The 14,763-nt window shown below is 33.5% G+C and overlaps 2 protein-coding genes across 6 annotated transcripts in view; one reads left to right on the top strand and one right to left on the bottom strand.

Moving 5' to 3' along the window:
- Positions 1 to 14,763, bottom strand: part of LOC125858581 (HMG1/2-like protein) — a 377,596-nt gene that overhangs the window by 203,665 nt on the left and 159,168 nt on the right. Inside the window, exon 1 of one of the 3 annotated variants that reach the window (XM_049538405.1) lies at positions 8,835 to 8,839. The exons of the other annotated variants lie outside the window; for them this stretch is intronic. The gene's annotated coding sequence lies outside the window, so the exon portion shown is untranslated. Of the gene's footprint in view, positions 1 to 8,834; positions 8,840 to 14,763 lie in introns of those variants that run through there. 3 annotated transcript variants of the gene reach the window in all.
- Positions 9,875 to 13,504, top strand: LOC125858569 (uncharacterized). Of its 3 annotated transcripts, none has more exons than XM_049538383.1 (2): positions 9,875 to 9,977; positions 12,536 to 13,504. In XM_049538383.1, exons 1-2 carry the CDS (start codon positions 9,961 to 9,963, stop codon positions 13,314 to 13,316), a joined length of 798 nt encoding a protein of 265 aa, XP_049394340.1. In that variant the 5' UTR covers positions 9,875 to 9,960; the 3' UTR covers positions 13,317 to 13,504. The 3 variants fall into 3 exon arrangements, with proteins under 3 accessions (XP_049394340.1, XP_049394342.1, XP_049394341.1); XM_049538385.1 differs by having other exon boundaries at positions 9,876 to 9,977; positions 12,625 to 13,504; XM_049538384.1 differs by lacking the exon at positions 9,875 to 9,977 and adding an exon at positions 11,026 to 11,254 and having other exon boundaries at positions 11,839 to 13,504.

Here is a 14,763-nt window from a genome sequence, read left to right as displayed (position 1 = left end):
ACTTTTAAACTCATTAGTTGATAGATATAGAGACCTATTTATAATAGAACATGCATATTCATTTCTAAAGAATATGCATGAATTTTATATTAGAAATTTAAATTTAAAGTATTTTTACAACAACTAATTTAATATGAATTTTAAAGAGTGTATATTATTCCTTTTTTAAAAGTTTATGTTCTTGATTGTTTTAAAGGTTTTATATCAACTTCATAAAATTATTTATTTAAATTATCCACTATTTTATTATTATTGCCTTTTTTATTTATTTTTCAAATTGATATGAAATTTATGAAAGGATCCATTTTGATGGTAAGGTCGTGCTATATTACTTTTTTTATTACTTTTGATGGTTTTTCACAATAAATAAAATAATTTATAATTTATTTTATTAGTATTAGTATAAGTCTATAATTTTCTACTTTGTCTTTCTATTTCTCATTATTGCATAATCAACACTTAATTATATTTAGTATTTGTAAATGATATTTTTGAAATTTGCGGTTTTTGAATTATACATACATATAATATTTAAAATTATTTTTACTTTTATGGTCTCAAACAATTCATATGAAAAGTTAGAATTTGATTTTTTAAAAAGAAAATAATGGCTTTATTAATAGTTCACTATTAATATTTCGAAAACTAAAAACATAGGTGATCATAGCTATTAGAATAATATTACAACAAATAAAATTGCATACTAAAGCATTTAATTAATGTAATTATATAAATAGTTATAATATATTACCATAACTATTTAAAAAATATATTAACATGTGAATTTTAAATTTAAAAAATAAATTTTAATTTAAAATTATGACAATAAAAAATATCCGCGCAACGCGCGGGTATGAATACTAGTATCATTTAAAATAGCGGAAGTCTACTTGTCTCACATGGCCACCTAAAAACATCTTGAGTCAAAACTAGGGTCACGACCCTTACAATAGAAAGTCTAATAAGTGTCTAGTATAATGAAGAAATGAAATGACAATAAAGCACTTGTCCTCGGATCCATGAGGACATACCACAACTTGATGAATAGTCAACTCAAGCTTGAACTAGTAGAAATCAACTCTATTGTCGGAACCTACACTTTGTAGAAAAATAGAAGAAATATGGGTTTGCACATAAAAATGTACCAAGTATGATAGCCATGCAAAAATCATGCTTAAAAAGGACATTTTGGTTAAAAACCATGCTATATGCCAATTTTGAGAAATATCATTAAATTTAGTATAAAAGGCATAAGATACAAACATAATCAACATATAAGTCATTACATCACATTAGGACCATCACCTTAGATAACCCTAAGCTATATTTGTACAATGTAAGAATAGCATCTCATACTACTATTCCTACTAAGTACCGCTTTAAGACCACCTTAGATGAACTTACCATTTGTCCTATTCATCTTTAGTCAATACTCATGCATAAAGAACATATACATTTCATTAGTCATGACAAGGAAAGTAGCTTATAATACAAACCAAGTAAAGCATACATAATTACATTAAACATTTAAGTCAACATTCTCATTTAGCCTCATTATAAGTACATTCATTTCACTTAACATTATGACATTGAGAAACACACCATAGCCCTCTCAGAGCCTACTCGTGTAATGCATGAATGGCATCACATACTACCACCCACACTTCATAGAACTTCTTGAGTAACCATAGTACATAACTCATATCCTTGATCATAAGACATTATACATAAAGGAGCACACCATAACTACTCTCAAAGCATACTTGTGCAATGCATGGATGAAGTCTTATACCCTCACCACACTAAGTAGTGCATTCTTGAGAAGCCATAGTTCATTATCATTCTTTGTGGGGGTAAGCCTTAACCGACATAGATCATGTGGGCGAATCATAGAATCCCGATGTTACCCATACCGAATAAGGGATTCCTACTTGCCTAAAGTAGGACAATTACATTTAGCTTAGGTGGGTCCACTAGCTATAAACCTATGTGGGCACATAATTATGGGATAGGGAGATTGATACTAGATACCCCGCCTCAACTCACGTGAGGGCATCCATCTCAAGAGATTGCTACTAGAAACCCTGCCTCAACTCACGTGAGAGCTTTCATCTCATATCGTTATCCACTCGGTGCTCAGCATTATTCCCCACGGAGTACTTGACATTCATTACTTTAGTTCATTATTATGGGATAAAAGATTGCTACTAGATACCCCGCCTCAACTCACAGTTGAGTATCCATCTCAAACCCAATAGCTCATAGATTCAAAGATGAGAATAGTCTTTCAACTAAGAATCCTCATATTGTGAGAAAGTCCTTTCACAATATGTCATTATCATTCATTAGTGTACAATTAAGAATAACCTTTCAATCATTAACATAATCATAGAAGCTTCATTCATTCTTCATTCATGAGTGTGTGTATGTGAGAATAACCTTTCACATATATCATCATCATTCATAAGTTCTAAATTGAGAATAACATTTCACTAATAACACAATTACATTCTAGACATGATCACATTACTTTCATTGAAATCACAAAGCATATACATAATTCTCATGGTCATGTATATGTTCTTCATTCATAGCTCTTGAAGAACCCTAAATCACAATTCATGATTCACATCTTGCATCACTATTCTATACATGGATATTCACATATTTCAATTAGATTAACTACTACATGTTGTTGACACCCAATTTTGGCCCTCAACGATATAGATTAATCACCGAGCTTCTTGAATTTCAAATTATTTGAAATAATTAGTTTTTATAAAGTTCAAAATATTTTTCAAGTTACTTTTGATTAAATTTTACCATTTTTATGATTTTTTAAGTAATATATATGTTTTATATAATTTTGTATATAATTAGTATATTTCATAAACATTTCAAATCATCTCAAAAAGATTTTAAATTGAGTAAGTAGTTTATTAAATTAGTTTAGTTTAAGTTATGGTTATAATTTTGAATCATTAATTTACAATTAAGTTAATTATTTTATTTCATTAAGATTAAGAAACTCGTTAATTAATTAATATTGATTCATCTTATTTAGGCTTTAGCCAAATTTGTTAAGTAACTCAATTTGGTTAGCTTCTTAATTTTGTTTGGTTAAATTGTTAATTCATTTGGCTATTTCTTAATTGTGAATCTAACCACTTTCTTCTTGAACCTTTGGGCCAGAATCTACCCAATTCTTTGGCCCATTATCAGCCTTCTCCAGCAACCCATTACCATTATTCCTTCAGCCCAGACCCATCACTCTTTTCTTTACTCTCACAAGTCACAGCACGCACATCTCCAGCAACTCACCTCATACACGCATACGAGGGCAACAACAAACAAAGAACGAGGCAAGCCGAGCCCCAAATTTCCAAATTCGCAGACCCAACTTACTCTTCTCTCCCTCGAATTCATACATCCTTGTGTGCAAGGCACGCGCCTTGGTACTATTCGAAGGTTCCAATTGAAATTGGAAATTTTAGCTTCTCCCACATTGTTTCTCAAACGAATTTCAATTTGCAGCAGTCCCACATCGAAAGTCTTTTCAAATTTTGTGAGATTTTAGGCCTTATAAATAGGTCTTCTTCTCACTGTTCAAAGGAGACGTTTTGAGACCTGATAGTACCCCTAAAAAGCTTGGGAATTCTCGGCTCAATAGTTCAAAATTTTTGTGGTCGTTTGAGTTGAAAGAGGTGGAATCGCCTCCGTCGAACTTGTCGTTTCGATTCGCTGCCCAGAACCAGGTAATATTTCTTTGTTTCTACAATTTTCTTTATGAGTGTTTATAAATTCTGTTTAGGGTAGCTTGGTAGTAATATGTTAGCATGATTAGATTTTATTCTGCTCTTTTAAGCCGAATCTAAATCTTATAGTCATGTTTCGTTCTTATTTTTGATAGAATTAATCAGTTTAACTGTATATTTCCCTTCGCCTTGCTTAGTGAAATTTAGCTATGGTTTTGCCTAAAATTTGAAGGAGTCATTAATTTTCTTTTGTTTGAGTTACTGCGTCATTTGTTCTCTCTCTAAGCATGTTTATTACTCTAAATTTGACAAAGAAATGTTAAGTTTTGAGATTAGTTGTTGTTTCTTTCTTTAATGTATAAGTCGCGCATCTAAGCTAGTCTTTTGTTTATGATCTAGTGTTTGTTAACATTTAGTAAATGCACTTTTTAAGCATGTTGTTTGTTTGAGTTTTCTGTTAAGGCCTTTAGTCTTGCAGTCCGTCTCTCTAAGCATTTTTCTTCGGTTTGATGGTTCTTTTGCTCATGTTTCTTTGTAGTTACTATTCATACGAGTTCTATTTTTCTAGATCTCTGTTTTATATAGTTTTGAGTCCATTTTAATAATTGTCCGCGTTTTAGTTTGATTTTTTTCTCATCTAAGTCGGGTTACTGCTTCGCCATAAGCATAATGGAGCTTGTTTTAGTTTAAACTTAATTCCATGAGCTGTTTAGATTCTTATAATCTCTAGTCCCTAATTTCATACTTGTTGTATTGATGTCCCTAACATTTGTTTCTCCACAAGGAGTGTTGCTTTGATTTTAAAAATGGAATTAGTTTGTTGGTTTGCCTCTTCACTGATTTTCCAAGATGTTTTCCAGTAGTCTTATAACTCCATATGTCTTTGCTTTCTTCATGTTTTACTATGTGTTCCTTGATTAAGTGTAGACTTTATAGTTAGTAATAAAAGAGGGTTTATTAAGTTAGTCTTGCCTTATACACATATATCTGATTATAGTCTTGAATATATGAAAATTATTATTTTTTTTGTAAAAAGTCCCATTAGTGTTACTGCTAGTGCTTTATCATTTCATATTAATGAGGTTAGTTTTAACTTGTTAATATTCATGTTCCTTTAAAATTACTAGTTGATTATTTTACTAAGATTACATATTTGTATTGTTATTTATCTATATTCTTTGTTATAATACACTTATGTAGTGCATATGTTAAGATTTTTTACTTAATGCATAGTAATTTGTCTCTTCTCTTAGGAGTGTGTTTAGGCTCTGTGATTGAATTTTAGATATTGTGTACCTATTTAAATTGTTGTGATCAAAATATGAAGTTTAGTATATAATGTCTAATCCATGCTATTCTTTGAAAGTTTCGTGCTTGTTCGGAAGTTTGCCCGTGAGGTTTGGTTTATTATTATAAATAATTTGAGTGTCTAGATTTATTATTAAGATGAAAGGATTCATTGGTGCATCCAAGTGATTTGTTTTAATATTTTTGTAAAGTTTTATCATGTTAAGTTATTAATTTTTATCTCATTTTTGCGCTTGAACTCTCTTCGAATGAGTCCAATGGACTCCTCTCTCTTGAATATCCCTCTTCTTGAGTCAACCTCATCGGAGTCGTGAAAGGGAAGTTAATATTAATGGGTACAATCCCAAACCAGTGGTAGCAGCTAAGTAGCGGTGTAATAGCAATCCCAAATGGCCGAAAATTGAATTTTGGATTTTAGAATCCAATTCAATTGCAGCAGTAGCAGCAGCAGTCCCAAAGGGACTAAAATCGGAAGTTTTTGGACTTTAATAAGTCCAATTTACAGCAGTAGCAGCTGCCCCCAAAGGGCTAAATATTTTGGGATTTAGGACTTAAAAGTCCAATTTCAGCGCAGCAGCAAGCAAGAAGCAGCAAATGGACTTAAAATTGTCCAAGTTCTATTTGCACTTTGCTTTTATTATATTGTGATCTTGTGATAATTGCTCTTGACTTCTAACATTTATTTTCTTAACTTAGATGAATCTTTGGAGGGATTTTTATTTCATATTTTGTCGTTTGTTTACTTCAAAATTTTCAAATTTCCAAAACTCATTTTAAGTTAAGTAATTTGAGCTTATAGAATGACTTAAGAACCCTTCATGTTCTTTCATAGTTATTGAAAAACTTTAAATCCATTCTTATGAGTTTGAACTGACTATTTAGTTCAAATTTTTGAATAGGTTTAAATTGTTAAGCTTCTTAAAATAAACTAGTTGTCTTTTAATTTAACTTAGGATTTTGTATGAATGACTTAAGGATCTCTAATATTCTTTCATAGTTGTTAAACAAGGTCCTTTAATCCATATTTATGAGTTAGAATTAATTGTATGATTCAAAACATGACTATGGATAAAAGTTTTAAGTTAGGTTTATTTTTGAGATTTTACAAGTTTCAAAAGATTTTTATTTAAGTTTCAAATAAGATCTTTTAAGCAACCTTTTTTATATAAAATTAGCCAAATTTTTAAATCCGTCGATCAACCGTGTGTTTGCGGATTCTCTAAGATGCCTAAACCCTTCCTTAGAGAATTATTTGAACACTTACCCGACTCTGGTTTATTCAAATGTTTTTCTTTTAAAAATTATCCTTTTTAAATGATTTTCTTAATTTTTCCTAAAAAAAATTAAGTGGCGACTTCCAAATTATGATTTTTCCCAAAACTTAACAAAATTGCCACAAAGTTGCGAAATAGCTTCGAAACCTTGGTTTTCGAAATTGGGTCGTAACACATGCATAATTTGATCACAATCCACCCACATAAATCATCATCCACACTTTGAGATCCAATTTGACAAAATAGGAAAATTCATGGATTCATAGGTAATTCATCATAAAAATAGTAGTAATTCATCAAATTGATCATAATAAACACTTTGAAATCGTTTTGAAAGTGAATCCATGCTATAGATTGAAAACCCTGGGTTTGGAGAATTTCAACTTTGAGAAATAGAGTTTTGAAGGGACTCCTTGGATGGAACTTAACCAAGGATGAAGACTACCATACCTTGCTTGAAGAGATTTCACGAAATTGAAGAGAAATATGAAATCTTGAGCTCCAAACCTTGACTTATTCTTCTCCAATGGTGGTTTCTAGAGAGAGAATATTTGGAGAGAAAGTAGTTTCTAATTTTGAGTTTTGAGAATAATGAATTGTAAAGGATGTTTAATACTTTAGAAAGTCTTAAATTACTCTAATTAATCAAAATAAATCGACCCCTAACTTAACTAACCTTAAAAGAAATTTACCACATTGCCCCTAGCCTTGGCCGAATTGAACAACTTTTCAGGCATGACTCACGCCCACCAACCCACGAACCGTGAGTAGGGTGACACCCCATACTGCACGTCCGTGGTTTGGTTCAGGAACTTGACAATTGGAGCCTTGACCTACAAATGGGTTTCAAGGGGCGTGGATGGACCTACGGGGTGTAGGTCCCCATCCGTAGGTCTTTGGATATTGATAGTTTTTTTGTCAATTAGGGCAGCCTTGGGGTTAGGCTTTAGGGTCCTCCTCAAGGACCCTTGGTTGGTCCTTGGGGGGTCGTACCTTGACGTTTAACCCTTAAACCTCTCAACCTAAGCTCGAAAACTCATTTTACAACATAACATCCCACAACAAACTCAACAACACACTCGAACGGCTCTAGTTTCACCTACTAGTTTTCCGAGGTGTTACGACAGTTAATTCTTAAAGGTATTTGAGTCTTTTTCTAATACATTTAATACCTATACTATGTAGTTTTGACCCTAATTTTAAGACATATAGCTATCTTTTAACTCTCAAATCTACCCTAACACTCTCATTATCTCAAATCCTCAATTCTTATCCAAATTCTTCCACTTCAATTCTCTCTCAAACTAAAGGAAGAAAGCTAGAGTTTCAAGCTTCAAGTCTCATTTTTCTTCATTGTTTTTGAGCTTTGTTTATCAAGATACGTGGAAATTCACCAATAGATTACATTCATTCATTGGGTCCTAAAAGATCTCAATTCTCCAAATTTAGTTTGCCTAATTTGATTAAGGTTCATGCAATCTCCATGGATCTTAGTGGATTTTGAGTTAATTGTTCAATTTCAATTTTCATATGCATGTTTAGATTCAATTGTGTAGTTTTCAATTGAGTTCATATAGACCAATGCATCATTCATGAACTTGATTATGAATCTATGAAGAATGAACTTATGAAGTTATGAATATAATTTATAAATTTTATGGTTGTTTTATGAAATTGATGTTTCATGACTAGAAGGTGCCTTTAAGATAAAGTATCAATGAAATTGTGAAAGGTTTTTTCACATACTAAGAAATCATGATTTGGTGAAAGATTTTCTCACACATGCATTATTCATGATTCAAGGAGCTACTTTATGATGAACGTAAGATTGGATTGGTAACCTAAGAGTGTCTTTCCAAGTATGATGATGTGAACATATTTATGACTAATTCTATTGGAATTTTACTTAATACTGGGAGGACATTGCCGTTAGTAGAGGCCGGTTCTCTAGTAGCAATCTCTTTGTCCCTAACTACATGTTTCCTTAGGATTTGTCTCAAGTGACATAGCTACTGGTACCACTCAAGCTAGAAGATTTTGGTCTTTACCTTGGCAAGTAGGACATCTCTTTTTGGCATGGGAGCAAGACATTGGATTCCACGTTATAACTCACGTGATCTATATCGGATAATAGCAACATCCCATAAAATGAACTAAGTTACTTCAAAGGCTTTATGAAGCTTTAATTATGTTTTAAGATGCATTGACCATGTTTATGACTTATGATTTTTGTAAAGATTTTTACTATGATTTAATTTGGTCATGCATATCATGTTCTAACATTCACATATGCTCATGTTGCATGTTTTTATGCATTTCCCCATACTTAGTACATTTCATGTACTAATGCAAACTTATGTCTACATTGTTTAATAATGTGGGGTCTGACGCTTCTCCTCCTCCCGCTCGTGGCTAGTTGATTGATTGATTGTTGAAAACTTGGTGAGTCATCATGTTCCGAGGACCGTGTTACCTTTACTATGCTTTCTTATGTCTTTTGTTTTCAGAGTTGTACGTGGTGTATGAGCTATGTCCCAACAACTCTTTACATGTATTAGATTGGCTTGTCAAGATTATGATAAGGCTTCCGCTTTTATGTCAAACTCTTCTATGATATGAGACTTTTAATTAAGTTTCTACTTTTATCTATTAATATTATGTTGTATCAAATGGCTTTGTAGGGCCTCTCGGGCTTATATACGTCATGTCACGTCTAGGGTGTGCTCTGGATCGTGGCATAAACATATATGTTATTAATTGTAAAATTGTTCAATAATCGAACTGAAACTGATAATTCGAATTGAAAAAAATATTGTTTAGCAGTTTTGATAACGGTTCTGATTTATTTAATTATTGGATTACTAATTCTTAACGGTTTGAGATTTTTTTAAACGGGTTAACCAGTAACTAGATAGTTAATTAATGAATTATATTTATGTCATTCGATATATAAAGTTCTTGACTTAGGATTTAGTTTCATACTTTTATTTTGTCTATCTCAAACTCTCGATTATTCCATAATGTGCTAGTGTTTGCTTTTGAGTAAGATACACTCTGTCAACTCATGTGCATGATTCATTTGGTTTGTCACTGTTTCTAAGTTACTTTTTCAAATCTTAACAGTTAAATCGATAATCGAACATATTACAGACAATAACTGATAAGCTAATATCTTAATGCTTTTATAATGGTTTAGCATGTGTACAAACTGATAAGTTAAATCGATAAACTTCAAAATCGAACCAATATGACTGTTGCACAACCCTTATTATCTCGCTCAAATATCACTTGGGTTAAAATAAAATCAAGTTAAAATGAGAGTAAAAATATTCTTATCATCAATTTGGATCACGTATCAATCCAAATTTTAATAGACTGAAATCTATTGATCTCATAAATGAACGAATCAATAATCCGTCTAACTAACCGGATTGACGGGTTATAATTTCATGGGCTCAGTTTACCGGGTTAACAATTTCTTCGTTTATGACCCGTAGCTTGGGTTAGTCCTTTTCAGTTGTCTTGAGTTTTTCCTTTGAAGGTGCACTTTAGGGTTCCTCACCGAAGCTTCAAATCGAGCCAATTGATTGAATTTTTCAGATTTTTAGTGAATTTTCAGAGCTATGTACGGATCAAGAGGGTAACTTTACCTAATTCCCTTTGGTTTGATAAAATTTAATGCTTTGTTGATGAGGTGAATGAATTGGGCCTTTTGTTCTGTTGATGTGTTTTTCCGCCTTATTTCCCCGATTTCATGTGTTTTAATTGATGTTTTTGTTGATTTTGATGCGCGATTACTGAATTGCTTGATTATTTGTTCGACCACTGCTTGATTCTTCTAAGTTGTGTGGAATTTTCACTTTTGATCCTCACATGTGTCGGATTTCCCCAAAGTACACTACTTTTGGAGAATTCCTAGCAAAAGGATCAAAAGTCTTATATATTGAAGAATGACATTTTTGAAGAGTTGGCAATATAGTATTTAAGAACCATGTAGGAGAAATTTTGGATTTGGTCATTATTGGTTTACACTTTTGTAGAACAAAGTATTAATTTAGTAACTTTTAAAGGCGAATTATTCTTATTATATTTGTTAGGGGTTAGCTCAACTGGAAAAGTTGAGGGACTTGTGTCCAAGGTACCAGTTTGAGCCCTAAGCAAACTAAAGTTCAATATTTAAGCGGTAGAGGTTGAGGTGGGGGTGGGGTGTGGAGGATGATTTACATCATCCCAGATTATAAAAGACTGCAGTAGGCCGCCCAAAAAGTTGTCTCGACACGGATTTCTCGGGCATAAGGAAGAAGAAGAAGAAGATCAGACCATCAACATACTAGTTTGGAATTGGGATTTGAGAGTTAATTGATTGACCGAAAGAAGAAGATCGTATAAACAATCCTTACTAGTTTGGAATTGTGATTTGAGAGTTAATTGATTGACCGAATTTAAGCCTGCCTGTAAGGCTGTAACCGAACCCCTCCGCCCCAAAGAAAAAAGAAGTTCTATCTGGTGGAACGGGAAGCTTGAGATGTTTTCATGTCTGGCATTTGAGCTTTGTATATTACTTCATGAAATAATACCTTGTATAATTCCTTTCTTTTGTTTCGACCAAAGAAGTGTAAAAACAAAATCTTCGACTTTTTTTCAGTTCTCATAGTTATCCCAATTTTAAGGGGTTGCTGATAGAGTAATCAGTTCTCATAGTTATCCCACCTTTAAGGGGTTGCTGATAGAGTAATAACAATTTCTTAAAGTGAGATTCTCTTTCTCAACATAAGAACCTCATAAGTGAAATGTTCGATCTTTTAAGTTCACATAGTTATCACGTTTTTTAGGAGGTTGGTACCAATGCAAATTTTCTGATCACTGGATAGTTTAAGTCTTTAAGATACCATATTCGTTACCTACATAGTCGCATAGGTAGACTCTCTCCTGTGTAAAGGATTTTAGGACATTTTTCCCTTCAGCCTGAAAGCTGGAAGAGTTTTAGTTCTATGATGGTCTTTTAATGTGGTTGCCTGGTTATGTGCACTATTTGGATGAATTTGTTTCAGATTTTGAACTATAAAAGGACTGAAAATATCTCCTTTCTTGGAAAAATTGTTCTTTCTTTTAAGTTTATGCTTTGGGCATGGCATAATCCTGAGAATATGTCTCTTATTTACTACTCCCCCCGTTCACTTTTACTTGTCCACTTTGGACTTTGTACACCCCCCCTACGAAACAATGATTGATATATGAGGATTTTACCATAATGCCCATATTACTTGATGTTCAGTTCTCATAGTTATCCCACCTGTAAGGGGTTGCTGATAAGAGTAATAACAATTTCTTAAATTGAGATTCTCTTTCTCAACATAAGAACCTCATAAGTGAAATGTTTGACCTTTTAAGTTCACATAGTTATCACGTTTTTTAGGAGGTTGGTACCAATGCAAATTTCCTGATCAATGGATAGTTTAAGTCTTTAAGATACCATATTTGTTACCTACATAGTCGCATAGGTAGACTCTCTCCTGTGTAAAGGATTTTAGGACATTTTCCCCTTCAGACTGAAAAGCTGGAAGAGTTCTTAGTTCTATGATGGTCTTTTAATGTGGTTACCTGGTTATGTGCGTTATTAGATGAATTTGTTTCTGCCGCTAGAGATTTTGAACTATAAAAGGACTGAAAATATCTCCTTTCTTGGAAAAAATGTTCTTTCTTTTAAGTTTGTGCTTGGGGCATGGCATAATCCCGAGAATATGTCTCTTATTTTCTACTCCCTCCATTCACTTTTACTTGTCCACTTTGGACTTTGCACACCTCCCTGAAACAATGATTGATATATGAGGATTTTACCATAATGCCCATATTACTTGATGTTTAGTGTTGGGTTTTGAAAACTGATTTTGGGATTAAGTAACTAATGCTAAGGGTAAAACATGAAAAAAATTAACTGTCTTTTCTTCCTATGAAAATCTATTTTTGGAATAGTGGACAAGTAAAAGTGAATGTAGGGAGTATGTTCATTTCTGTTTTAATTATGTAATATGTGTAAATTTGCTGTTATATTTTTTGGGATGCATGTGAAATGTTGTGATTTCTTTATAGAATAAGTGGTATTGAAAACTAGGTTGTAGGAAACATATGGGTTGGGTTTGGTTGTATTAACAAGGTTGAGTGGGGGATTTTTTTCCTTTTTGGGTATTATAATTGAAGGGCAATGTTGGGGAGCGGGGGGGTTTCGGACGGGTACGAAATCGGCTCAAAGAGACCAAGAATGATGGAATCAAATCCCTACTTCGCAGTGAGCAGCGGTGCAAGCAGTTATCACCAGCCTTATGGCTATGGCAGCAGCAGATTTCAGCCTTCTGGATTTCCTGTTGTTCGTTTGAGGGGTCTTCCGTTCAACTGCACTGAAATTGACATTTACAAGTTCTTTGCTGGCCTGGATATTGTGGATAGTTTCCTGGTCAACAAGGATGGACGGTTCATTGGGGAGGCTTTTGTTGTCTTTGCTGGTCATATGCAAGTTGATTATGCTCTTCAAAGGGACAGACAGAACATGGGGAGGAGATATGTGGAAGTTTTCAGCTGTAAGAAAGAAGAGTATTACCAAGTTGTAGCTGCTGAGGTGAAGGAAGGAGGTAAGGAGTATGAATATCGTTCCCCTCCTCCATCTCGACCAAAGAGGTCTGTGAACAAAGATAATATGGAGTACTCTGAGATATTGAAATTGCGAGGTCTCCCATACAGTGTTAGAAAAACAGATATTGGCAGGTTTTTTGGTGAGGAATTTAATGTTAAACCTGACAAGGTACACATTGCATACCGCTCTGATGGAAAAGCCACTGGAGAGGCTTATGTGGAATTCGTCTCTACTGAAGAGGCCAAGAAAGCTATGTGCAAGGACAATATGAAAATTGGATCTAGGTATATTGAACTATTTCCTTCTCATCCAGATGAAGCTAAACGAGCCGAGTCAAGGTCACGACACTGATGCCAAATACTTCTGCAATGTGCAGCATTTTTAAGCATCACATGTTTTATTCACCTGTTTCTATAGTGGATTAGTCTTGCACTTGTTAAAGATTGTCTTCTTTGATCACTTTCATTACTGTATGATGATGATTTTTTGTCCCCGTCAATATGTTTTTTCGAGACATTGATATGAACAGGTTTATAGTCTCTGGTTCTCACTCTTGGCTATTTCTTTAGTTTTGGGTTTTGCTTAATTTACTTTGATTAGTGTCATTACTGTATGATTTTCCTTTCTTTGTTGGCCTTAGGCGATGTCTTAACTATCCACACATGAAATGCATCGCGAGATATGATAAGATGGTTGTAAATTTCTTCACCTTTAATCAGAGATCTCGATCAGAATCTAGTAAGTGCTTTATTTCCCTAGTTAGTGTGTGCTTGTAATAAAGAAAAATGAAGTTTTCAAAGAAACATGATGAGTAAAACACAGTTATGGTTCACTTTTCAAACTTCTACAAAGAAAAAAGGGAAAATACATCAAATCCCCCTTAAACTTGTCCGTAAAACTCACTTTAGCATCAGAACTTTACGGGTGTTTAAATACCCCCTTAAACAACTTTTAAGTGAATTAAGTACCACCTTATATATACAATACCAGTTTCATAATTGGAAGGTGATGTACACACGCGCCACATAAGCGCCACCTCAATGACACATTGATAACACGTCAGATTGTGAAAAAATTTCATTTCATTTCTTTTTTCTTTTTCCACGTCATTTTTTGTTCTCATTTTCACTGTTTACTCATCTTCTTCATTGTTCCATGTTCTTCATTATTTCAATAATCAATACAATACAAAAGTAATTGTTACCCTTTGCAAAAATCCAACACCCACAACGTAATTTCTAATAATTTGACGAACATTGTGCGAAACAGTGAAAATGACTATACGTCGGCAAGTGCTTCAACGACAACTTTGAAAAATTATCATCATCGTTGGAGCTGGGTTTGTTGGTGCTACTCTTGCTCATACTCTTGGGAATGCTTATTTTCAATTTCATTTTTTGTTGTTTAACTTACTATTTCTCCATATTTTTATTTGCAAGTTTTTTGAAAGCTAAAGCTTAACAACCATGGTTGCTCTAAGGACAGCCAACAATTGCTTCAACGACAATCGCCGGAGTTATTATTGTAATATTAGGCTCAAAACCGACAGATCTAATGGCTCGCCTGAAAAGCAAAAAAAATGAAAACAAATAAAGGGAAGAATGGAGGAAAGCCAGGAAAAGGGTATGGCCGACGTTTTTTCCATGGTTGCCGGCGTGGTGAAATTCTTAGCGAGATTTGGTGGTCTCACGGCGGTTGATCTCTCGCAAGAGCTTTAAACGGTGATGAACGAAGAATAAAGGGGTTGGGGCGAGGTCTAGCGTGGTTGAGTTTCGTTGAGTTTATTGATTCGAGAAAT

Source organism: Solanum stenotomum, chromosome 3, assembly GCF_019186545.1.
Source record: "Solanum stenotomum isolate F172 chromosome 3, ASM1918654v1, whole genome shotgun sequence".
NCBI lineage: Eukaryota > Viridiplantae > Streptophyta > Magnoliopsida > Solanales > Solanaceae > Solanum > Solanum stenotomum.
The sequence above is the reverse complement of the archived record's forward strand: the minus strand, read 5'-3'. Positions and strand labels throughout refer to the sequence as shown.